The sequence below is a fragment of the Mustela erminea genome, chromosome 1 (genome assembly GCF_009829155.1).
Source record: "Mustela erminea isolate mMusErm1 chromosome 1, mMusErm1.Pri, whole genome shotgun sequence".
NCBI lineage: Eukaryota > Metazoa > Chordata > Mammalia > Carnivora > Mustelidae > Mustela > Mustela erminea.
The window spans coordinates 101,079,758-101,106,555 of record NC_045614.1 but is presented as its reverse complement, the minus strand read 5'-3'; the positions used below and the strand labels follow the sequence as shown (position 1 = coordinate 101,106,555).

At 45.2% G+C, this 26,798-nt stretch overlaps 1 protein-coding gene across 22 annotated transcripts in view; it reads right to left on the bottom strand.

The window, feature by feature from the left end:
- The window catches only part of KALRN (kalirin RhoGEF kinase), a 659,050-nt gene that overhangs the window by 28,847 nt on the left and 603,405 nt on the right, over nt 1-26,798 (bottom strand). For 9 of the 22 annotated variants that reach the window (XM_032335453.1, XM_032335524.1, XM_032335461.1 and 6 more), the window contains 7 exons: nt 26,309-26,386; nt 22,668-22,853; nt 21,948-22,119; nt 17,583-17,821; nt 15,209-15,465; nt 11,498-11,621; nt 10,300-10,359 (listed from right to left, as the gene is read on the bottom strand). In XM_032335453.1, the coding sequence (XP_032191344.1) occupies nt 10,300-10,359; nt 11,498-11,621; nt 15,209-15,465; nt 17,583-17,821; nt 21,948-22,119; nt 22,668-22,853; nt 26,309-26,386 (1,116 nt within the window). Of the gene's footprint in view, nt 1-10,299; nt 10,360-11,497; nt 11,622-13,150; nt 14,898-14,944; nt 15,466-17,582; nt 17,822-21,947; nt 22,120-22,667; nt 22,854-26,308; nt 26,387-26,798 lie in introns of those variants that run through there. The other 13 variants (XM_032335552.1, XM_032335541.1, XM_032335559.1 and 10 more) reach the window with 5 other exon arrangements.

Below are 26,798 nucleotides of genomic sequence, written 5' to 3'. Positions count from 1 at the left end.
GCCCACTTGGGCAAGAAGCTTGCTCACTGTTGTTGCTTTGGAGCCTAGCACAATCCCTGGCACATAAGGGCTCCATAGGTATTTGTCGAATTAATCAGTCAATCAAGTGGTGGGATCCTAATTTGGTGGGAGTTGAGAAAAAGTCTCGTCATGAACTTGGGAGTGTTTTCCTATTTCCATCATTTGGAATGGGACTTGTTCTGGAATCTCATCAGTCAGTTCATGCCTGAGAGGCGACAGTGATCTTTTCCTCCTCCCTGATCTTCCTGAGGTTGGTCCCTAGTGCTCTGCTCCCGTGCTTCTATCACGACATCTTCCCTGCATGCTATTACCATACCAGACTCATGAATCCTTTGAAGATAGCAACCCTTTTCTATGTTTTATCCACCATTAAGCCATGCTGCTTAACATAGTATCTTGCACATAGCAGAAGGCCAGGAATGTGTCCAATCAAATTAACTTACCCCATTAGAAGACTAGAATCTAGGCCTCCTGACCACCTTGTCTAATAATCATTGTTGGTGTGTGCCGAGACCTGAGATACCCCCGCCTGGGGCTGGAAGGGGTAATCATAAACCAACACATATTTCTTGAAGCCTAATGTTTTCCTTCTTTAGAAACAGTTTGAGTGTCCGCAGAGAGTGGTAGACGGAAAAGAGCAGGGAGCTGGAATCAGAATGGATGTTGAGGCAAGATGACACTTGTACAAAAAGCACATGTTCTCTCTCTGGGAGACGCAAACCCAAGGGGACGAAGCTGCTATAGACAGGGCTTGGGAATCTGCTTTTATTTGAACAGCAGAGGGCGGCAGGTGGTCGTGTTTCCTCCTGGGAGCAAAGAACCACCACAATGTGGTCCACCAGCAACTTAGTTTCTTCCTTCTGGAGAGAATTCCAATTGTCTTCTTCAAAACAGGAGGGCAGCGAAGGAACGGGAAAGAGTTATAGGTAAAATCAACCAGCCCTGAATAACAAGCTAAGCTTTAAAGAAATGTTGAGTCTCTTTTTCTTGCCAGTTAATGTCCAAGATTCTGGCCCCATGTCCTGAGAGTGAGGGCAAATCCTTGTTTAGAAAACCAGGTGCCAGCTGATGCCAGAAGGAAAACACCCCACCCCATTTTTCCCCAATCCCTCATCACTGGTCACAAAACACAGTTCAAAACTATGTATATCTAGAATGCTGAAGGAATCAAAACGGCCAAAGGAAACTCAAACCAAATGTTCTAAACTCATCTCAGAACTACCTTCAACGAACCCAGAATTTGTACAGCTGGCCTTGTTTTTTTATTGCCTTTGTGTTTTTCATGAGAATCTCTGTTCAGAAGAGGAAGGGAAGGGATTTCAGATTTTCGTGAGGAAATGTGACAATGAAATGAACATATATAAGAAAGTCAATTTCTAAAAACCTAGGTATGATTTCTGGTGTGGAGGTTGTACCCTTACTGTTTTTAATCCGGCTAAACAAGACACAGTTCTCTAAATGTTTAGAAAATATCCCTACCTCTGCTTATCTCTAAATGGACATAAAGATGAAAGCAAGACACAAAGATGTGAATGCAACACAATCCCAAACAGCAGTGGGATTGTCTTTGAAGTAGCTCCTTACTTCCCAAGTATTTTCATGACTGTCTAGGTTCTAGGTCTTTTTTTTCAACTTTGCCTTTCCCCCTGCTTTGACCCATTTGTGATAGAAACATTTTTAAATTTCCAAATGTATAAGTTTTAAAAATTATTTTTGTTACTGGTTTTTAACTTAATTGCATGGTGCTTGGAGCCTTTGATCTATAGGATACTCATTCCTTGATTTTTGATGAGACATGGTCCATCTCTGTAAAAAGTTGTGTGGGTTCTTGAGAAGAATGTATAAGTGTTGGCCATTGAGTACAGATTTCTAAATGTTCATGTGTCAAACACATTAGCTCTTTTATGGGGATTTCTTGTCTAACTCCTCTTCCCACCCTTCCTCAGTATTTTGGTTAGAGAACATTTGGCGTGTCCTTGAAAATAAAAAGGACAAAAATATGACTTTAAACATAATAATGAAAAAAATTTCACCACCCATCCCACAAAGTAGTCAAAGCAGGTGGTTTATTACTGTGCATACAAGAGTCCTGTGCTCTCAGTAGCCTGGAGGTCTGTTCAGAAGGGATTGGAGTGAGGGGTGCTGGTCCAACTTCTTTTTTATACATCCCATGTCCAACTTGGAAGTCATGATCTTGACCTTGGATAAAGGCTTTATGGATGAATGCTTTGAGGTCTCATGCCTTAAGGATTTGAACCTCCTCATATTCCTACCCCCAAACGTCTTTTACTTTTTTTACTCTTGTTCATCTACTCCTAGGTCTACTGCAACAGCCCTCCAATAGACCTGCCTCGCCTGTTGTTGCTAACTCAGGTGCCACCTACTTCCCTAAAGTGCAGAATGAGGGACACCTGGATGGCTCAGTCAGTTAAGGATCAGAGTCTTGGTTTAGGCTCAGGTCATGATCTCAGGGTTGTGAGATAGAGTCCTGCTCCCACTGGTCATGGGCCCTGCTTAAGATTCTCTTTCTCCCTAATGAAACACATGGACTCTGCTTGAAAACCCACTTTTGCTCTCATCATCCACTGGGTCAAGTCCAGGCTTTCTAGCAAGTTTCTCAAGGCCCTCATTGTTTGGTCCCAAGTCATCTGCTAGGCTTTGTCTCTGACAAACTCTTCTCACATACTAAACCCCAGCCACGCAGACCATATACTCTTCTCGAAATGTGCCAGGCACTTTCATACCTCAGGTCCTTTGCTCATGTTCTCTTCCTACTTTATCCTTCTACCAGACTGTTTAGCAGTCCACCCATCCCATACACTGCCATCACATGAAGACAATGATCATGCTTCCTGGGAGACACAGGCTGTGAGAATACACAACCTTGGGAAAGTTACTTCACCCCTCTCTCTGTGCTCCCCTTTTCTCCTCTGTAAAACAGGAATAATGTTAAGAGTACCTATGTATTGACTCTGTTGGGAGGAAAGGACTCAGCAGAGCCAGGTACATAGGGAAGACTGATAAGTAATAGCTCCTATTATTATCAGCCCAGTGCCTGAGTGGTTGTGCAAATACCCACTAATGAATAAATGCATGACCCCATGCCTTTTAATAGATCACGTTGTGAACTCTGCTATATAATTTGAACATTTAATCAAACCTGCCTCTTTCTACATGACTGCACACTTCTTAAGCATGGGCCCTGATCTTACATCATTTGTTGACCCTCCATTATACTCACTGCAATGCTTTTATTACTCACTTTTGATAAATTGAACTGACTAGGATATCACGTGGAGTAAGCCTGTGGGTGAAACTTGACAGTACAGGCTTGGGGAGGGAGGTGGTAGCTTTTGCTTCTCTAATAGCTGCTGTTAGAGCAACTTCTCCTGGGTCAATGGCACCTCATAATCTCATTAATGGACAATGCAGATGAGATGGGTGAGGCCTCCAGACTAGGGTGAGAGTGCCATAGGAAACACCTGACTGGGGGGTGCTGAGTGACTGTATTGGCCTGAGAAATCCATTCAGACTCTTCTCCCATGTGATCAGATCTCCCTTCTTGGCTTCTGTGGCAGGACTCTGGAGTCACAGGGGAAAGGTATGGGTGAGGCCAAGTCATCACCCCCAAGTTCAAGGGATTTAAAAAGTTGTTGAGGAAGAAATTCTCCTCCATCAAGCAAATGTGCGACAAGGGAGCCTGAACCTTCTTAAGAAAGTTCCTGAGCCTCATTGAGCAGATCTCCTCCACATCACATGCCAAGTTTGGCCTCTCAGTGCATCACCATCAAAATCAGCTCTCTTTTTTTGAAGTAATCTCTACTTCCAAAGTGGGGCTTGAACTCATGAGCCTGAGATCAAGAGCTATATGCTCTACCAACTGAGCCAGCCAGGTGCCCCAGATCTGCTTTTTTTTTTCTTCCAGACCTGCTTTTTGGTTGGTTGTGTGACTGTGACCTCTCTGACTCTGTTTCCTCTAGGAGGGTAAGAAAACCCCATCTTCACAGGGTTGTTCGAAGGAACAGGAACATCACAGATGTGGATATGCAGTGGAAGATTTTCTTATAATTCCCCCAGGAGAGAGAAATGCCAGCTCTGGCAAGCTAAGTGCCCTTCCCTGAGTGGCACAATATAAATCAATCTGCTTGTTGAGTTAGAACAAAGCCAGGCAACGGGAGTGAGTCTCCAGGCCAAACCCATCAGATATATTACAAAGAAAATATTTTGTAAAAATAAAAAGGCAGGAATGTGATGCTTCACTTTCTTTTCTCCAAAGAGCTCTTTTCATAAAAAATTTCTTTTTATATAATGCATTAACAGGCATCAGTGGAAACACACTGGTGATGCCAGAAGGTCAGTCACCTGACTAGGGGTGTAAAAGTTTCCTCCAGTCTGTCTGGCCAGGTTATTTTGAAGCTCTGAATCTGGGACAGGGAGCCAAAGCAGCTGAGGTGGGAGCAGCAGGCTAGCTCTTTCAAGATGTAGAAGGTGGGGCTGGGGAACTGTGGGTATGGAGAAGGAAAGAAGGGTCAGCTCTGGCCACTCAAACCCTTCCAGGGCTGGGAGTGGACATTCCGGTCCAATCTCAGGAATAAATGTACCCAGGCCATTCCTGGCACACTTCCTTGGAAGCAAATTTCAGGGTCAAGGCATAGAATCTCCGACTTCTTCTGTTGGAGGGTCTCAGTGTTTTCAGTCAGAAGTTCAGGAAAGCAAAGGGTCTCAGTGTCCACTGATATCACACCTTGGATCCATTTGGTGCTCAAAGGGTCCCACACCACACACATAAACACCTGTACCCTTGAGCTGTGTAATCTCTCAGAGAAACCTGAGGTTCAGCAAGGCTAAGTGGCCCTCGCCTCACAGTTGACAGTACCCAGACTCCAAATCAGGTTTTCTGTCTCCTCTTCCCGCATTCTTTCTGTGGAGATACTTTCCATGTGCCCTTGTGTGATTTTTTTTTAAAAAAAGTAATCTCTACACCCAACGTGGGGCCTGAACTCACCACCCCAACACCGAGTCGGATGCTCTATCAACAGAGTCATCCAGGTATCGTATCTTTGTGTCATTTTTATTTAGGTCATACTTAAGCCCTGGAAAGCTGGGATGAGCACATATGATATTCCTCTTTGTTGAGCTGGAAAATTGAACAACAAATCCACACATAAAACTTGGCACTGGAAGACAGGTCTTCTCATCTTCCAGGATCTGTGTTTTAGATTAAAAACAACCTGGAGTGGGGGAGCAGTCCCCCCACTCACCCACAGAAGGATGGTGGAGGTTGGGGAGTGAAGTCCAGGGAAAGCCACAATCTGCCTTCAGGGAAACTTCTCATTTTCAAACTTAAAGATACAACTTCTCTGCCTCAGTTTCCTCTTCTAAAAGTCTTTGAAGGGGCTGGGGGGATGGAGAGGAATGGGGAGTTATTGTTTAATGGGTACAGTTTCAATTCAGCATGAAGAGAAAGTTTTGGAAATGAATAGCAGTGACAGCTATACAAATTGTGATGGTATTTAATGCCACTTAAAAATGGTTAAGAAAGGGGGCGCCTGGGTGGCTCAGTGGGTTAAGCCTCTGCCTTTTGCTCAGGCCATGATCCCAGGGTCCTGGGATGGAGCCCTGCATCAGGCTTTCTGCTCAGTGGGGATCCTGCTTTCCCCCCTCTCTGCCTGCCTCTCTGCCTACTTGTGATCTCTCTCTCTCTCTCTGTCAAATAAATAAATAAATAAAATCTTAAAAAAAAGGGGGGGGGTTAAAACAGGGGCACCTGGGTGGCTCAGTGGGTTAAGCCTCTGCCTTCGGCTCAGGTCATGATCTCAGGGTCATGAGATTGAGCCCCACATCGGGCTCTCTGTTCAGTAGGGAGCCTGCTTCCCCCTCTTTCTCTGCCTGCCTCTCTGCCTCCTTGTGATCTCTCTCTCTCCCTATCAATAAGTATTTAAAAAAATGGTTAAAGTAGTAAATTTTATGTTGTGTAGGTTTTACCACAATTGAAAAAATAGTATATAAATAAATGGGGGGAGGGTTAACTGATGGTTTCTAAGTTTCTCTCCACTCTGAATGTCTACGATCCTTAGCCTGACTGGAAATTTCCTTCCAATGTAGCTTTGTCTTTCCAAGTGCTTTCTCAATCTCTAATCTCTCAGAATGCTCTCCCACAAGACCCCAACCCTGTTCTTAGGCAGAAAGGAACACCCTGAGCTGTCTTGCAGTTGGCATAATGACCGAGGGTAAGGTCTGGATTTAGTCTGCATCGTGGATGAGCCCGGCTCCTTGTTAAATGACTGGGGCAGAGATGGAGCATTTTTGGAATCGTGACCACCTCTTATTTTGATGGATTGATGTTCTCTGCTAAAAGTGGCATTGGGCTTTTGTCTTAAAACTAAGATGCATTTATTTAATTAGGCTTGACATAAAAGCTGGACGGAGAAACCTTATCCCTGAAGATGAAGGCCCAAGTCAGGAAGGCTGGTCAAGGACTTTCTCCTCCAGCTCACAATGTAGGCGCGTGGCAGTTCTGGGGCTGGAGGGCAGGTATAAAACCCCATCTCAATGCAGTCCTCAAGACAGTTTTCTGAGATGGCAGAGGTGTGGGAACCCGCCTTGCTGGGTCCTACGAGAAATCCAGGACAGCTTAGGGAGGATCCAGACTTCTCAGAGGAGAGCACTGGCTCAGAAGGTGGATATGAAGCCTGAACCCTGGAGCCCTGGCTCCCACCTGGGGGTCTGTGCAGACACTGGAGCAGGGGCAGGCCTGAGAAGCTGGCAGGTAGGCGTGTGATGCTAGCCCACTGTCACACCTCATCAAGAAAAGGCAGTCAGCAGTCTAAGCTGTACTGGAAAAAATGAATTAATATTAACTGGTTTCCCAAACAGCCCAGAGTTTGATTTTCAGCCTGACTGGATTCTTCTTCCAGGTAGAAAAGTTTCTCTTATATATATAGTATCCTCTTCTCCACCAGCCTCCAACGTGTAATTGGCGCAAGATAAAGTAAGGTGAACAACGCACAGACCCGTGCCATTTCCAGACTAGTTCTCTCTGAGGTGTGGTCATGGGTCAACAGGAGAAAGGGGGTGCCAGACCATGAGAGGATCTGCAGACGGGGAGCCAATTGTGCAGCAGCTGGCATGCCAGGAGAGGGGCACGGGGGCTCTACCTGAGACTCTTCACAAGCGTTTCTCCAGAGGGGAAAACAAAGCCTGGTACAGTAGAAGAGAACTGCCTCCTTCTACAATGTGCTCGGAGTTCTTGGGAAGCCTTGGAAATCAGATTCCTAGGATTCGGGGTGCTTCACCTCCCTCTTCAGTAGCTTTCAAGGAGAAGTCTAGAAACCTCTGTGAAATGGTATGGTGGGACATAAGCCAAGCCTGAGGGTAGCAAGCAGCTGGTCTGTAAGCAAAGATGCAAGGAAACTGCTCCTTAAAGGGACCCTTCAGTCCACCAATTGAGAAAAAGAAAAGAAAAGTAGTGAATTTGGTAGTGACAGATGTGTGGAGGCAGGAGAAAGAGCCTAAACACAGCTCGGGTGGGAATCAACACGCAGGCGGCAGTTCAAGCAGTGGAGAGGGCCGGACTTCGCGCCCAGAGACCTAGTGTGGAGCAGTGCGCTGGCTGCAGGGGCCGGCGTGGTGGCTGGGGCCGAGGACAGGGCTTCAGGGCACAGGCCATGGTGTATGTTTGCGGGGGAGCAGGACAGCTCCCCAGGGCACAGGACTGTCAGCAGCCAGACAATGCACATCACAGTGCTCAGGTTCAGAAGATAAGAGTGAGGTTGGGGGCCAGGCTGGGCCTGGTTAATGATGCCCCAAATGATCAGTGAGCAGCCAGAGGCCTTCAAGAGGCCCACCTGCCTCTCAAGCCAGGTCTTTAAGGAACCGCTCTCTTTCTTGCACCCCTGGCCATTTTCCTCCTCTGCAATGAACATCGCAATGACGTCTGCTTACCTATCCTGTGGGAAAATTCTCAACTCCTGTTGAAGAGGCTGACTTTCTATGTCTCAGTTGTTTTTTGTGTCTGAGAATTCTGAGCTAGCAGTGCCAAGATGCCTGCGCTCCCTCAGCACCTGCTTTGTGCTGAGTTAACTTGAACACAGCTGTACACTGCCCAAGAGCTCACTGGCACCTGAAAGGATCCGTATGGAATAGTCAAGGGCTCATGCACACCTCCTACAGAAACTGACCAGAATATTTGGCTCGTTTCTAACCACATGCCCTCTCTACAGTGCCAGTTAACTGAAATGTCTGCCTCAAGTATTGTGTTTGAAAACTTTCCAGACATTCATCAACACAACTCATGGCTTTCCTCCATTCAGCATGAACATCCTATTGCTTTTGCTTATGCATCCCAAAACGCCTCCCTGGGACCCACTGCACTCAGTCTATGCAAAGGGCTGAAAGCCTGGGATGAATAAGAACCTTAGAAATGTGTTCAATTCACAAAGCAGAACTAATGCATGTGTACGTGTGTGTGTGTGTGTGTGTGTGTGTGTGTGTGTGTGTTTGCTTATCTAAGCATAGAATGGAATATCTGATTACATCAGTTAACTTTCTCCTCTTGCTTACTCACCTGGCCCCAAGAGGCTCTGGGCCCACTTCTTGCACTAAAGAGCAGGGTGGGAAAGGCACTTTCTCTCCCTACTCCACCTGAGCTGAAAAAGGTCCCAAGTTGCCTTCTGGATCACAAATACCTGGCTTGTCCCTCCCTGTGTCTGGACTGCCTCTGCTTGCTGATGACATCTGTGATACAGGCCAGCAAAGCTTAGACTTGGAGGGACAGGCATCACCAGGGGTCTACAAGCTGATAGATGTGGGCTCCATGGGAGCTGGTGCCTATCTGAGGAAACACAGGGAAAGCAGAGCCAGAAACTTCCCCTGGCTTCCTCATTCTCTAAGATACATTTAGGCTATGAGTGCCAGACCGACTTCCACCCATGGTAGGGCACTGACACACACCGCTGAATTTAGCTCTGTGGCAATACCCACATCCATAGGCAACCACCGTATCCTGGCAGAATACCTACTTTTAACCACTGGCTCTGACCTGATTCAAAGCAACTGGCATCTTCCATAGCTGCCTTACTCCTTTTCAGGCAGAATGGTTTTTCTCTGGTTTTCTGGTGGTTGACTTTATATGGTGGTGGGATTAGGTCAAATTAGAGTAAGAATAATAAAAGTCCATCCAGTTAAGTGAAAAGCTTAGGTCTCTAAAAAGGAAAAGACTTTTAAAAATACTTATTTTGTACTCAGAGGAAATCTCTAAATTTTTATCCATTCCTGGTGAATAGAACACAGATTTGGAGAAAAACATTTCCATTTACTCTGAAAGACAAAATGGCAGGGAAAGCCAGGCTCGTGTTTGCTCTAATCGTCTAGGGTTAATAAATTTATGAGGGTTATCCCTCAGTGGCAAGCCATGTAGGAGTCCCACTTCTCTAACTTAAGATTGTTTCTAGTCAAAAAGGGGCTGGAAGTTGATTTCATGTTCTTGGTGGAGTATTGGTTCCAATCCCATACCCTGGAGCCCTACAGTACAAGAAAGGCCTCTGACAATGTTTTAGTCTCCCCATCTCTAGAGAGATCGCTGCTAAGGTTACAGAAGGGAGGCCTTTCCCAGGGCTATTTTTACTTCCTAGTGGACAGGCACTGTCCAGGAGCTCTGGGGCCGGGCAGAGGCGGGTCCTGGGGCTGCTACAATCACTCATTTGCTCTCAGCCAGCCATACCCAGTAACTAGGGAGCAGGTTACCCACCAGACCACACCTACTCCGTGATTTTGCTGGAGCCTCAAGGGAGGAATAGGTTCTAGTGGAAGAGCCAGATGAAGAGGATAAAGGGGAAAGTAAAAGAGGGAAGAGAGAGGAAGGAGAAATAAAAGAAGGAGAAACTAAAAGAGTTCTTGTCCTTCAGCAGGCAATCTGCCACTCCTCATAAGGCCATTTTCCACAGGGGGAAAAAGTGCTCTAAGTTTCCAATAATGATGTTGGATATTTTCTACACAAAGCCATACCCACCAAAGAAGGAAATATTAAGCAAGCATTCAGGAGAGCCAGAAGTTTTACTTTAAAAAAAAAAAAAAAAAACTAGGTCAAGTTTTCTACAAAAATTGAGCTGAATCAATGTATTTTTTGTTTTTGTTTTTAGGTTGGGCGGGGACACCCAGAGATGTTCCCCCATCACCATTTATCCTTGACTGACCGGTCACTTCAACAAGATCACTGTTAGAGAACACATTTAAAAAGACAATCATTATAGCAAATAGGACAACAATAGCTGCTTCTACCTCCATGCTAGTATTAGGGTCAAGATCATCACACTCTGACTCCTCGGAACTGTTCGTCTCCTTGAAGGGCAGCATGAGGAGGGGGAAGAAAGAGAACATAGTTAGAACACAGGCAGCTTTTGCTAGAGCGTGAGGAGAACTTCAGAAAGGCACGAGCAATGGAATATTGGGCTGAGAAAAAAACCAGGTGCTTCTAAGGTGGGGGTGCTGATCACCGAGGGGTGGCAGCATGCTCTTTTCAGGGGCGGGCGTGGGAGAGTAGGCTGGGATCCTGTGCCGCCACGCATCTCACGGGAAACAGCAGTGGAAGAGGCAAGCACATGAAGCATGAGCGTTGAAGAATTTAAACTCTTGTCTTCCGTGAGGTTGGGTTTCCCCGAGGAGAGTGAGGGAGGGAATAGAATTTCTTTTCCCCAAGAAGGACGTTCTTTATTTTGCCCAAGAAGGGGAAAAGGTGCCAGGTGGAGAATCACACATTATAAAGCTGTTCAGCATCAGCAGTCTGATTCCCATTGTCCAGAGTCAGATCTTTTCAGAGGGCCCAATGTAAAGAAAACAGATCACATCACTTCAAGATTTGGGGGAGGGGGAGCACAACAAGGGCCTGCTGAAGCTTATAATCAGTGGGTTCACAGCAAGAGGTGGATTATTACAAATCAGTAACTTGGGCTTTGCTGATGTGCCTCCCCTTCCCTGCCCCTGTATAGGCCTGAAAATGATGTTGTCTGAATTCTGGGGAAAAGAAATGAAACTTTACCAAGGCCACAGTGGCCCTTAAATTACAAACCTCAGACTTCTCAGGGTTGGAGGTTTGGCACATACCCCTAATCTCCTTCCCCTGCATCTATTTTCAAACCTAGGATACTGAATAGGCAGCTTTGAGAACTTTAGTATGAGTCCAGCATCTTGCATTTTTTACAACAATAACACTGCAGATAATTTGTTATAAAACATGTGCACAGTATAAAGAGAAAGATATAAAAGAAAAAAAAGATACTTACTTATTTGAATCAAAGTTGCCAGGAGAAATAAAAAACCAAAAATAAATTGATCTTGCATGCAAAATCCTGCTAAACTACATCCCCTCTGGTCCCCACGCTGGGAAAGAAAAAACCCCATCCACCCAAATTGCCTTGTGAGATGCTGCAGGGTGGGACTAGGTGAGAGCTGGGACACAGCTCTGGAAGACCTTACTCACTTTAACAGAGACTTTGTTGCCCAGAATATCCTTGGGTTTACGAGGCCCTGTGGCTTCATTTTTACCCGTGTGCTCCACTTCCGCCCGCTTTCTCATTCGTAGAGTATGCCATGAACATGACTTCCTGTTGTACCAAAAAATGCACCAATCAAAATGGCAGGTCAGGGCAGAGTGAGGTGGTGGGTGGGCTTGCCACCCTTGGGTGAGTCAGTAGGTGAGGTGCTCCAGTCAAGCCCCAGCTTCAGAGGCCCCAAACCCGCATGCCAGCTCCTGTGGTGGCTGGTAGTTGATCTTGCCTCCGCTAGGCAGTGAGTGAGGATGAGCTCTGACTCCTCCTGAGAGATGTGCAAGGTTGGCTGCAGCACTTGAGGAAAATATGAGTACTGGGTTATTAAACTCTACCAAGGAAAGTTTTTATATCATACTGAAGAAGCCTTAGAGGACTGAGGAATTCTCTTCCTGAGCAGTATGGTGTAGGGTGGAAGAATGTGATTGGGGGGGAATGGTGGGTAAAACAGAAAACATAAGAGAAGTAGATTTTATAGTGCATAAGCTATTGGTACTTTCCCAGGACCAGAAAGAAAGACCTAAAAGGATGATTTTGAGGTTTTCATCTCATTATTTATATTTGGGCTGTGGCTATTCCCAAACACTGTAGTACAGAGAGGATTTTTTTTTTTTCTAGAGCATTTGACTTAATACATAGTAGAACACAACTCATTTATCTGATTATTTTAGGATGAAGGGTTTTTCTTGGTCTATATCTTCCTTGTCACTCAGGTGTTTGTGAATAAAGAGCTCTGTCAAGCACTAAGAGGTCCTAGAGTTTTCCTGTTGGGAGAAGACCCATTATGTGCTCTCAGGGTGGTGGGGGCAGCAATACCCTAACTTCTTCCTTCCCACTAAGGGGTCTGGAAGCTACTTCACAGACATGTAAAGACAAGCTCATAGCAGAGCTTTCAAGTTCCACGTGTGTCAGGACTCAAAAACAAAGACGTCAAAAGCCAAGTCACAAACAGCATTAATGATCCTGGGAAGACATTATAAATTTCAGGAGTGGTCACAGAATTTGGATGAAAGACTATCATTGTCAGGAATAAGTGAGGTTGGCCTCCCTTCAGTGTCTCCTTGTCAAATTTAGGTCTTTGCAGACAGAGCCTGATGAAAGAGCTTTCATTAGGGGAAAGGGGCACAGGGTGGGGGGAGAAACACACACATAAGACTTAGGAGGAAGGAGAATGTTCTAATATTTCAGGAATTTTAGGATGTGCCGAAGAGCTTCCAAAATATTTATCACTAACACACATGTTCAATGATCACCTTTCTGAATAGGAAAGGCCAATAATAGTCATGTTCTCATATTTTGGGGGTAAGGGGACTCCATCAGAAAGCAAGGATCTCTTGGCCAGACCTTCTCTTGAACCTCCTGAACAGGCAGGCTCCCTAGCATACCAGCAACTCCCTTCAGTTGTTATACCTGAGTGAGAACCAGTCCTGGAAACTGACTTTAGACAATATCACTGTTAACTTCAGACATTCACCTCATATCTTTACCCCCAAAATTTACATCCCTGACTCAGTCTGGGAACACCTTGAGTCAGGGAGGTCCATGCTGCAAAGACTCCTAGGGTGGACAGACAGTGAGTGCGTGTGTAAATCTGGGGCGCGTTCCTACGTTTATTAACAACCCTCTGGGTCATTCGGTATGCTTGATGAGAAACTAGAAATGTTACAAATAATGTTCAGAAGAAAGACTCAGGGTAGTATAAGTGGTAGGGCAGGCTCAATTCCATATTCTTCCCAGAAGAAGTCGTCATCATGGTTTGGGGTGCTTCCATTTCTTGGCCACAGGCCCAGGAACTGATGTGGAAACAGGGTTTCAGTGACATTTATGCTGGAGGCATCACAACCAATTCTGACTCTTGTGGTCCTAGTAGGCCCTGGGGAGGGTGCAGTTAAGTGTCCTTCACTGATAAATACTGATGACCACTCCAAGTCTGTGCCTCTGCTCCACTCCCACCAACCCTTGTGCAAGAGGGGTTGACAAGGAACCGGAATGACCCATTCGTGTTTGGATCTGTTCTCTTTTGCCCAGCCTGACATCCCTTCTACCTTCCCTCCCATGGAAGGTATGAAAAAGTGGCCAAAAGACACAAAAGTGAGGAGGAAGAGCTGAGTGCCTACATAATTAGGTCACAAATCACAACAGGTTAGCTCTGTAGTTACCAGGTGATTGACTAATAAGAATTTCAATGCTTTGAAGGGCCTTTATTTCCAAAGCTCCTTAAAAGGTACCAAAAGCAAATGTCTTTAGAATAAAAGGACTTAGGCCTATTGTGCCTTAGAGGCCACCACTGATATCAGTCTGGGCCTGTCATTACTTAGAAAGGCCAGGGTGAGGTTGGTCACCTCTCGCCAGAGCTAGAGAAAGGGCCAAAGAAGCACTATTCCTTTGGTGCCCCTGTTCAGCTCTCTGGTGGAGAATTCCTTCCACCTCTGCCATGGATGGCCAGACAGCACGGGAAACAGGGGGTGCAAGCCAAGCACAGCCTCATACCCCAATCATTACATCAGCACCTCAAAGGTGCCCAGCCAGATGGAATCCCATCTGTACCATTCTGTACCATTCTACATCTCAGAGGTAGAGACAGAGATATTATAGGGGCTCTTGAAGGGAAGGCTAATATTGGAGCTTTAGTAACTAAAGCCCTTTCTGTGTAGGAAAACACTGCCAATGCATTCAACCGATCCCTAAAATACAGAAAAGAAAAAAAAAAAAGAATAGTTTGCACATTAAAAAGTCACAGAATAGTAAAATAGGGGAAAAAGGGTCAACTAGTCTTTAGCCTCATTAAAACATGCTCATGGTGAAAATTTATTTTACATATTTAAAATAGTACATTTAAAATTATTAGTTACATTACAGGTACAATGATGAACATTGTGACTCTCCATTTATATTGCACAACCTGACTTCATCCATATGGGGTTCTTTAAATAGTGCAAAATACTTTATACAGGAATGTGTTCAGAAGGGTCTTCGCAACCAAAATAAGGAAAAGAAATATCTTACAAATTACCATGAACATATATTAAAGTGACAGGGGAGGGGAGAAATTAAAAAAAAAAAAAGTTACAATCTGTACAGAGGAATTGCCACAGACAACCAAAAAGTTCCCTCTCTCCTGGGAGAAGCAGCAGGCCTCTGACCTATATAGGTCTGGCATTCGTGCTAAGGTAATTTTTTGGTGTCAATCAAAAAAAAAAAATATATATATATATATATATCGGTAACTTAATACAATATAAATAAAGTCCAGTCCAGTGAATCCTGTGGTGGGTCAAATGGAGCAACGGAAGGCATGCCTTTTGTCATCTAGGGTTTCAGTAGGGTTCTTTTCTTAATGGGGGAGGGGAGGAAAAAAACGAACAGAAAATTATAAACAAAAAGGAAAAAACCAAAAAACAAAAAAACCCACAGCCACTACTGTCAACAACAACAACAACAACAACAACAAAAGCCCAGAACAATCCAGCCTGGCTGCCCCATGCTGCGTGTGGCTCCAGCGCTCAAACATTGGTTCCAGTGGCACTGTCGAGAATAAGCAGCAGGAATTCCCTAGCATGTGTTTGCATTTTTTGTGTTCTTTGTTTGGTTTTGGTTTTTTAATCCACACACTCCTCTCCCAGGGAAGCCAACGAGGCACTTACTTGATGCTTCCGTCACTATTTTCTGTGGCTGCTGTGGCTTTGGGGAGGGGCGCCAGGACGCTGCCCGGGACCCAGCCCTCTGCCGCAGGGGAGCGGTCGCTGGCGGGCTGGTACACCAGGCACATGCTCTGCTGGTTGACGGCGAGGACCTGGACCACCTCACCTTGGCTCACACAGATTTCGTTCTCCTTCAGTGCATAGTAATCTTTGATCACAGCCATGGATGAGGTCCCATTGCAGCCTCCCAGGTCACCCTGCTAGGAGACAAGGGCAAGAGGGACACGGACACGAGGAGGCCGGTTCACATCCCACTGTGTGGTTAAAGGCTAACCCTCCACCATCAGGGTAAACAGCAGACAGAAGATTATTTTAAGTGACAAAATGAAATCGATAAACATGCGTTGAATATCTATTTTTTATAACAATGTTGCATATAATATTATAATCTAGGGTGAATAAGCAGAGAATTGTCTAGCCTAGGGAAAGGCATAAACACCTTCCACCTGGAAGCCTCCCTAGCATGCAACCTTCCCACCAGCATCCTCTAATGCATGGAAGAGTGTGGCACAGGCACAAATACACACAAGCGCCTGGGCAGAATGACGCTGGGGCAAAGGTCATGTCAGGGTCACAACCCCCCAGGAGAAAGCAGACAGACCCTTCGAAACATTTTTTCTTCCTTTTGAAAAAGCATTGGTCTTATGCTACATTCTGATCTTCTTTGAAGCAGGACTAACAATGAGACATTTGCCCAATTCAAAGGTAAGACCATGACCTACCCTGACCCAACCCGAGTGGGAACAAAACTCTGGTCCCACCTGTATTCATTAATACAAGAGGACCTGCCTCTGAGGACTTTTCGTATGAGTACACCAGAAAAGCTGAATCTTGTCCTGTAGCTCCTAGTAATCTGGCTACCTCACACAACATGATCAGAAAAGAAATTCCTCAGTAAGTTTGACAAAAGGCCAACATGGCTTCAGTTAACTCAAAAGGTTGGTTTTTGTTTTTTTTTTTTAAGATTTTACTTATCTATTTGACAGAGAGATCGAGATCACAAGTAGGCAGAGAGGCAGGCAGAGAGAGAGAGTAGGGGAAGCAGGCTCCCTGCTGAGCAGAGAGCCTGATGCAGAGCTCAATCCCAGGACCCTGAGATCATGATCTGAGCCAAAGGCAGAGGCTTAAACCACTGAGCCACCCAGGCACCCACAGGGGGTTTTTATTTTTTTTTATTTTTTATTTTTTTTTAAAGATTTTATTTATTTTATTTGACAGAGAGAGAGATCACAAGTAGGCAGAGAGGCAGGCAGAGACAGAGGGGGAAGCAGGCTCCCTGCTGAGCAGAGAGCCCGATGCGGGGCTCGATCCCAGGACACTGAGATCATGACCTGAGCCGAAGGCAGTGGCTTAATCCACTGAGCCACCCAGGCGCCCCACAAGGGGTTTTTAATGTAGAAAATCATTTCTAGGTAATGTGATGAAATAGGTCAGTACAGTAATTCTAATGCAGAATTGAACTTAGACATTAACAGTTGATTTAAAAAAAAAACTTATGGTAGTTTTTATTAACAGTTAATTAAAAACTCAGTATCATCTAATAATTTGGATAGAGCAAATAAAACAAAAAATAAAACCAGAACATGTAAGTGGAAAAAAAATCTTCCTATTCACAGATCCATTAAGTTCTACAGGCAACTGGGGCCTAATGAGATTAATGAACTTGCTAAGGCTCTAGAACAAGTGAGCTGCAGAATTTGGAATGGAACCAGATTGCCTGAATTCCTAATCTAACACCTTTCCCACTTATTCTCACACCTACCACTTGGTAAGGTCAAAACAGCTGTGCAGACTGGGTCTACAGTTAATTCTATGCTGCTGCCATGGTGATGTTTGAATTGTGGATTATCTGTGAATAATGTCTCATCCAAGTCTGCTGTTCCCATTCACACACAGACGAGCAATCTCCCCTTGCTGCATCAGCCAGTGGATGGTGGATGACCGTGAGCTCACTTCAGCAGCTCGTCATTAGAAAGAGTGATCTCTTTAAGATGTCAAACACTAGAGTTGTCACTTTCAGTAATTCAAACAACAACTACTCTATTTGGTAGAAGTCAAAATTGCCACTACAATATTACCTTATATTTGCAGAGTTTCTGCAGATGACAACAGTCCTTCAACACAGAGTATCTGAGCAGAGGGAACTGGTCTAGCTCACTCAATTGGCAGGGGAAGAAAGAGAAATAATTGAGCCTTGGCTGTATTTGGTGGGTGCTTCTGGTCAAAAGAGCAGCATAAAAAGAAGCTACTTCCTCAAGGGAGCTTGGAGGCTATGCCCTCAGAGTGGTGAGGGTGGGGGTGCAGGGCTGTCACTTACCTTGCTGGCCTCGAACTTGTCCCCAGGCTGGTGGTAGTCAAACCCTGGACTGCCATTGGAGGTAGATATCTTCAGGGGTGGCAGAGGTGGGTTATAGCTGGAGCCCTTTGGGGGCTTCTCAGAGCCCGTGGGGACAGAGGAGTAGGGCCTGGGGCTGGCTTGGGGAACCCTGGATGGCTGGGACCTCATCACGGCCGTGCTCCTTTCTTTCCGCTGGTACTCAATGGGTGACTGTAGGGCTGCAGGGTAAGAGCGGATGGTTACTCTAAGCTCCGGGAATCCCACAAGGATTTGGAAGCTTATTACACACAGGCTTTGTGCCAGGCATTGTGGTGTTACTGAGGAAGACACTAACCTTGTTTTTAAGGAACTTATAATCTCCTGTGAGAACTAAGAAAGCTACCTTAAAAAGGGAAATGCAGACACGAAGTGATGCCCTATGTGAGGTGCACAGTGTTGTGCAAAAGCAGCAACAAAGGCTTTGTGTGTGTGCATGTGTGTGGGTGTGTGTGCGTGTAGGGGCCCGTGGGAGGGGTGGTGACATGCTTCAGACTCTGCAGGATATAGGCAAGTGTGAAGTGTGTCTGGGGAACTGGATGGAGTCAAAGGACCTGCAGGCCATGCGTCTCCATGGAGGAAGAGGAGATGAGACAGGAAAAGGAGGTTATGGGTACCATGGCTGAAAGATCAACAAAGCTAGGCTAACGAGTCTGGGTCTAATTCTGAAGATCACAAAAAGTGATTGGATACAATGAACCTGAACATTCTAAATTCTCTCACCAGAGCCACATCCAAAGAACATTAACCTCATGGCAGCTGGGAAGAGGGATTGAAGGGGCTGATTCAGAAACCTTGAGATAGTGACCAGTGAGATCCAAGCAGAGCAGAGCCAGCGAGAATGTAGAATGGCTATGGGGTGGCACGTGTTCCGGAGGGAGATGAGACTCTGCCACAGCGTTGGTACAAGAAGGAGGCAAGAGCTGAGGGTCACTCCAATTCGGAGACTGGTAGATGGCAGTCAGTGGAGTTCAGGAGACAGAGGAAAGTTGTGAGCCTTGTTTTAAAGTTTCAGATAAGAAAGTTCCAAGGCCTGAGTACTAAAGAGGGATAGCCAGGTAAAAGGCATACAGGTCAAACTCTGTAATAATGACTTCAAGGGCTGGCCCACTTTTGTCATTTTTTTAAAATAAAGATTTTTATTTATTTATTTGACAGAGAGAGATCACAAGTAGGCAGAGAGGCAGACAGAGAGAGAGGGGGGAAGTAGGCTCCCTGCTGAGCAGAGAGCCCGATGCAGGGCTCGATCCCAGGACCCTGGGATCATGACCTGAGCAGAAGGCAGAGGCTTTAACCCACTGAGTCACCCAGGCGCCCCTACTTTCATTATTTTTATCAGGATTCTCTGTAACAAATATTTAAGTGGGTTAACAGCTGGGGCCTTCAATTATAGGGACATTTCTACAGTGATTAAGTATGTCCTTCAGTAGGACCCAATACAGGGCCACCCTTCTTCCTCTCTGAGGTCTCAGGAGGGAAATATTGGCCTTGCGATGCCCGCACATGTCCCTGTGAGCAAAAGGCTGGCTCCACTCTGTCATCACAGCCTTACCCCTTGAACGTGTCAAAGTATCAGACTCCTGCCAGAGCTCAGCCTTTCTCCCTGGAGAGTATTCTGTAGACATTAAATATTTAAGTATTGATAATCTAGTTCAGCAATAGCTCTAATACACACTATAATTAAGAGAAAGGTCTCTTGGAACCATGTAAAAGTCTGGACCATGGACTACACCCAAAGAAATGCAGTTCCAAGCTTTAAGTAGATGGCAAAGAGTTTTGAAGCAGGCCTTATCAACCTGACTATATGAATTAGTACCTATCACATGGAACTGGGGTATTACCTGTTTATAGATACAATAAATGCGCTGAAGTATTTCAAAATAATATGGCTTTTTATTTTTTTAGCTTTTTAAATTATTTTTTTAAAATATGGCTTTTTAAATGAGCTACACAGACAGCCTTATATCTGCTTCCACTTCCACTTGTTCAGTCTGCATTACTCAGGTCTTAGGATCAGGGAAGCTATGGATCTCCTGGAAGGGTTCGTTTCTGCCTGATCTATAGCATCTTATGCCTGATCCTGTTTCTTTCTTTGCTTTGTTTGCTGGGGAGGTCATAGATAAATGTGTATTCCTACCACCACTGACTATATGGTAATTCGTGGTTAAAAGCCTAATTTTAAGTTATATAGCTCTCGGTTCAAGTCCTTCTTCTATCACCTACTATTTTTGTGATCTTGGACAAGTTTATTAACCTTCCTGAATCCTTTCTCTCACCTGAAAAATACAGGATAATAGGACTCACACTTCCATGTGACCTGAGGATGAACTGTGATGATACATGTGAATACATGCTTAGCATTGTGCCTGGCTCTGACAAAGGACTCCATGTGTGGGCCATTGTTGTTACTTCCATTATTGCTGGTTTCAGTTTTTTTTTATTTGTCTTTTGTACTGAATTGATAAACTTAAAAATCTCATTCCAGCTTAGAATCTATCAGAAATTCTTTTTTTTTAATAAATATTTTATTTATTTATTTGATAGAGAGAGATCACAAGTAGGCAGAGAGGCAGGCAGAGAGAGAGGGAAGAAGCAGGCTCCCCGCCGAGCAGAGAGCCCGATGCGGGGCTCGATCCCAGGACCCTGAGACCATGACCTGAGCCCAAGGCAGAGGCTTTAACCCACTGAGCCATCCAGGCGCCCCTCTATCATAAATTCTTAACCACTAGATGTAATTTGATCCATGTATTTTATATATGTGCACCTTCTACATAAATTTTATCAACACAGGTGTTAATTCAAAGTTCTACATTCAGAAACTGTAAACTATATACGACTTCTATTGCTACCTCTCAGGGGTGGGCTGGTGTTTTATTTTAGACTTTTTAGAATGAGAAAGAGCCCTAGAGATCACAAAGGTTTTTTTTTCATCAAACTGCCTACAGTTGTGGGATCAGAGGGGATGACCCCAAAATACTCTCATACTTACAGTGTGAAATTGCTTTGAAGCTTCATGTTTATCTTGCTGTATAATTTCTTTTTACATGTTTTAAAATAAATACAAAGTGCTAAATCCCTTATCATGCAATTAGACTGAGATTGTAGGGAGTTGTGCCATGCTTTCCTGCTTCTACTACCAGAGCATATGCCAATGTGGGCAGACTGTTTCTGCTTTTCGCAAAAATGAGCCAACAGAAGCCCAGAGAAACATCATGACGTGCCCGTGGTCTTCATCTTGTATGTCACCTTCAATCTTTCCCCACAGCATTCAGGTTGCTGCTGGACACCCAACAAGGGCTGTCTGCGCCACGTGAAGGAGTCCAGATTCCAGTACTGGCAAGAGGTGACACATTCGACACTGGACCTGTGTATGTGTGTGCACGTGTGTGTACGTATGGATATATGTGCTTGCTGAGTCTGTGCATGTGCATATGTGTGCAGGTGTGTGTATGTATATATATGTACGGGTATATGTGCTAGCTAAGTCTCTGGGGTAACTTCATTTCTGGTGACATTCTGCCTCCACCTTCTGGCTCTGTTTGTGCTCAGAAAGACTGCTGAGCGTATCAACTTGAGAGACGAGCACTAGTTTAAAACCGTACGCTTCCTGTCACATGCCAAGCTCAACGTGGAGACAACCCCAGCAATGAAAAGAGATAAAGAAACATAAACAAGGTAGCAGCACCATTTCACTTCAGTTCCCACCACCAGTTAGGGGACTCCTGCGGGGTCCGTAGAGAGCTACACATTCTGTGTAATCATGAGCTCTAGGAAGTATCGAGATATCACTGAAATTTAGAGTTTAGGGATCACCTCTCTTTTGAAAGGGCTCACGCTGGCTAGCAAGAGGACCTATGTAGGCTCTCCCACTGATCTGTCAAATTCCCAGTTATCACTAGATCACACCAGAGAATCTGTGAAAATACCAGCCGTTAGCCATGAAATGGGAAAACATAGGACACTGCTAGTCAGCCCCTAAGACAAGGTGGATGTGCCCAACTCAGACTTCGGCCACAATCATTTCCAGCTGGCAATGGTGGCCACAAGGCATCTACCCTATGTCTAGGCTCTAAGAGAACAGCTCTTCTTTTGGAAAGATGAGGCATCTTTATCATGTTCCATCTGTTCCACTGACATATCCAGGTTCAGAAAAATTCTAAACAAAGTGTTTCTGAAAACTACAAATATACCATCCATAGAAAATGTCATCCGGGCTCATGAAGTCACTGTTAAGCCCAGACCCAAGGAAGTTCAGAGGTGTGGGGTTCCCTGACATTGGCCCTGTTAGAAGCCAGGACCAGTACCTACCATTTAAGAAGTCTCGCTGTGTTTCTAAGACTTGATTGATGTCCTGCACCCAGGCCTGCTGGATGTCCGCATTGGCGGCTTGCAGAATGACCCTCTCAGAAGTCTCTCTATTCATGAGTGCAAACTTGCAGGGGTCATTGTCCACGTTCTCCTCCAGGACCAAGTAATTCATCTGGAAGAAGCCAAGTTGAGTCTTTTCATACTTAAATGGTTTAAAAAGAAAATCAACAACATATTACAGCTCCTCCACGTTTTTAAAGATTTTTTTTTTTTTAATTTATTTGCAGAGATCACAAGCAGGCAGAGAGGCAGGCAAAGAAAGAGAGAGAGAGAGGAGGAAGCAGGCTCCCCGTGGAGCAGAGAGCCAGATGCGGGGCTCGATTCCAGGACCCTGGGATCATGACCTGAGCTGAAGGCAGGCTCTTCCACGTTTTTATTTCAGGAGACATTTCCAAAATTTTGTCCTGGATCTAACCGCTAAATACTTTGGTTTCTGACTCTGAGTGAATGACATGATCCTAGGAGAACGTGAATGATCCGGAAGGCCTGCATTCAGCCCGTCTCTTTCTCTCAAAATATGTAACCTTTGCATCCACAGCTGCTTTGGCTGGAAGACTGCCAAGGTTCTGAATCCGTACTCACTCCACGTCTCTGTCCTCGGGAAGCAGCTCCCAGGACTGGTTCTGTCCTTTGCTCTGTTATCCCCACTGGGAGCCTTACCTTGATGCTCCTTTTGAACATGTAGCCCGGGGTGAGGGAGCCCTTCCTTAGCAGTTCACTGAAGATGACAATTTGTTCAAAGAGGAATACACGCCTTTCCTTGGTCCGGGACTGCATGCCTGTGTCCAGCTCAATCACATAGAACGTGTCCTGCTGTAGCAGCTTCCCCTGGGCGGTCAGGGTGCCCTGATGGAAACAAGTACTGGGGTGAGGGAGGTGAAAAATAGGGAGGGGGCCACAGCCCTCTGGGTCCACAAGACTGGCCCCCCTAAAAGCCTAAGGGTACTAGTAAGAGACTGAATTAGGACCCATCCATTCAGGTAGGGGACATGGAGCCCTGGGGGTGGGGGTGGGGGGAGAAGGCTAGAAAACCACTAAGAAGCAGCCCGAAGAAAATGCCAGAAGGGAGAAAGATAAAATCATTAGCTAAAAAGTTGTTCAGGGATTATCCTGCTCTTCTTATTTTTTATTACAAGGATAACAGAAAGTGGGTGACATCTGTAGCCTTTCTGTCCTCAGAAGTCCCTCACAGCACAGGCCAAGGACCTCGGGTACTCTTATGGCCACAAACCTAGAACCAATCTGTGACCAAGGGGAGTGATGTAGGCAGGACCACAAGTAATCTAATGAGCTGGGCTCCTCTCCTCTCCTTCTATTATTTCAGGATGGAGTCTTAGTTAGAATTAGTCTAATTCTGAAATCTTAGTCTCCTGCTACCTATCAGCAGGTATCGTCAGAGTACCATATACAGGTGCCCATGTATTAAAAGCTGGCAGATATTTTTCTGGGCCCTGTGATCTTCTTAAAATGCCTTGAGCCAGCAGGCCACTTTCCAGCCTCCATAGGAAGAGCCTATTTGGTTTGCCAGTTTCTAACCTGGTTTTCAGAGACATCTTCACATCTTCAAAGGGAATTAGGCCCAACCCAGCAGGTCTTCACAGATGCCATTGGAGAGCCTTGCTTTCCCCACTGTTCTGCAGCAAGAACACGCTGACACCTGATATCTGATAGCAGCTAGAGGGCCTCCTCTGAACCACACTCTCTCAGGTGATGGCTTTTGCCCTTTAGTGAAAATGTGGTCCATTCTCTGCACATGATACCTTATTCCAAACAGTACCCAGCACAGGGGTCATTTTTCTTTCCTATTCCCAAGAAACACCTGCCCTCTGCTTGGATCATGGCTTCTTTCCGTCAAGGTCAGCAGCCAAACAGGCTTATCTCTACCCTGGTCCAAAGTTAATATTAAGCCAGTGATCAGCTAGCCAGGAAAGCTCTAAAAGCTCTATTAACATTATGTAAGAGCCTAACCTGTGAATTATAGCCCTGCCAATACTGAAGGGAAAGCTAGAGGATGTAAAAGAGAGAAAATATAAGTCAGAGACAAACTTCTCCCAGGCCCAAAGCCCTGGACTTCAGAAGGGATGGAAGAATGTTCATGGTCCTTCTTAATTAGTGGAAGGAATGCAAAGCAAATTCTCCGAGACTTGACAGAAAAAGGAGGTGATGGTGCTTCACTGAAAAGGGAAGATAATCGTGCAGTCTGTGTGTGGCCTTCTGTGTACACAGATGTGCATGCATGCAGTTCCTGTGGAGTCTAACGTGAGTTAGTACGGTCAGATGCTGATTTCCTGTCAGTGGTCAGTGCCTTCAAAGACCAGGAGAAAGTCAAGCCAGACTCCTCCTCAGAAACATGTGGACATCAAGACTTAAGAGCAAAAGGAATTACTTGGTTTGTTCAGAATAGTTTTAGACCTAGCATAGCCTCAAGGAAAAAACTATGAACTTCATCCAGTATGACTACCGAAAAGCCGTAAGAACTCAGGGTATATTTCTGCTGCAAAGCCCTGCTTTGCAGACCTGAGATGCCTCAGGTCTACCATGGAGAACTAAGAATCTACAAAAAATAAACAAGAAAGAAAACCCTCCACATAGTTCCTGGTTACAGGAACAAAGCGGTGGCAGACAGACACAAGGAAGGGCTGAGAGAGCAGGGAGGATACGAGAACTGGGCTCAAGGACATCCGGACTCCAACTCAGTAACCCAAACCTGAATGTACCATCTCCTAAATTTACTTATAAACCAGTCTGCCTTATTTCTATTCTGTTCTATCCTAATTTAGCCAGGGAGAAAAAAAGCTATTATTTTCTTTACCATCTCAACTTCCAGGAACCCTGTTTCTCTAGAAAGGAATAATAAAATCTTAGGCTGCAGAATTATCAGGAAACAGAATTAGAAGACCCACATCTTTCTCTAAGGGGTTCAACAATTATTAAATGCCAATGACTCTGTCAGTTCCAATTTGATCATATTAATATTAAAAACAGATGATATGTAGTTAGCATATGAGGTTGGGGTATAAACTAATGGTAGTCACTTATCGAGTTTAAAGTAGGAAAGCCCATTTTTTCTTCAAAGATTCACTGTTATGGGGTGTATTGCTCAACCCTCCCCCCTTCATATCTTTTTTTTTTTTAAGATTTTATTTATTTATTTGACAGAAATTACAAGTACACTGAGAGGCAGGCAGAGAGAGAGAGAGAGAGAAGGAAGCAGGCTCCCTGCTGAGCAGAGAGCCCGATGCGGGACTCGATCCCAGGACCCTGAGATCATGACCTGAGCCGAAGGCAGAGGCTTAACCCACTGAGCCACCCAGGCGCCCCCCCACTTCATATCTTGAAGTCCTGACCCCAAGTACCTCAGAATGTGACCATATTGGAAGACAGGATCTTTACAGAGGGAATCAAGTTAAAGTGAGGTCATTAGAGTGAGCTCTACTTAAACATGATCGCTGTCCTTAAAAAAAGGGGAAATTTGGATACAGAAAATGAACAGAGGGAAGACAATATGAAGACATAGGAAGCATGTCATGTGAACATGAAGATAGCCATCTATAGGCTAATGAGAGAGGCCTAAACAGATCCATCCCTCACATCCCTCAGAAGAAACCATCACTGCCTGCACCTTGATCTTGGACTCCTGGCCTCTGGAAAAATGAGATGATAAATTCTGCTGTTTAAGCCACCCAGTCTGTGGGACTTTGTTATGGCAGCCCTAGCAAACTGGCTATTTAATGAATCCAAAATTCTAGGGACATCTAGCTATTACTCCTAAGATTCCATTCTCAATTCAAGCTCCTAAGATTCTATTCTATTTCAAAGAATAGAAATGTGTGCGTGCTTTAAAGTTTTAAATATTCACTTAACTAAAAAGCCAGCCATTACGTAGACCTAGGAACCTGCCCCCCCCTCCCAAAACAGGGTGTCTCATTTTCCCTCTGGTGCTACTTTCTTTCCATAGTCTGCTCTCCCTCATATTTCCCGCGCTCACATCTCAAGCAAGCAAGCAAAGCAGAGGTCACTGCCAGGTCCACAGTTATAAGGAATTTCGGGTCTTTCCAACCCCCTTGGAATTGTGACTCTAGCTTGGTGGACTGCTCTGTAGCCTTCTCTGACTGTCCTATCACTGGATATCCTAAATAGATACATATTCTGGGCCTGTGAGCCAGAGAACCTGGCACAAAGGCACAGATGGTGAGTGGAGGTGGCAGAGGAGGTTCAAAGGGCACAGGGCTTCAAAGGGAAGCTGCCTCACAGCCCCGGCTCCTGCTGTCCAGAAGAGAGAGGGCTCAGTAAGGGCTCACCTCAAAGCCCTGCAGGCGTCCCAGATTCATCATGTCATTGCAGCGTTTTGGAACAAGGCACATTAACTCCACGGCTTTCTGTGGGAGAGAACAACAGCAGCACAAGAGGGGAATAAGCACTCAGGCAGGAAGCTTAGGGCAATTCCGTGCTGGAGGACAGGGACCTCTGAGGGGATCCCTAATTCTAGGAAAGGACATTGGTTCCTGCTGCCCACTCCTAGAGTAGTATGGGATTTTCTGTTGGGATGTTGATCATCAGCGCACGGCTCCAGATGAATCAGTGACCACATATGGGAAGAACGCTACCCAGCCAGCTTTTTCCTCCTTCTCACTTTTATTTAGCAATTCTCATTCCTTCTCATATTTTCTTTCTTCTCTCTGTTGCTTCTTGGCTGCCTAAGCAACAGCTTAGCCTGGCTTGTGAAACACTAGAGGTTTTCACCTAAAATAACCTGCCAGAATGGTCTGTAACCTCTCTGGCTTAAAATAA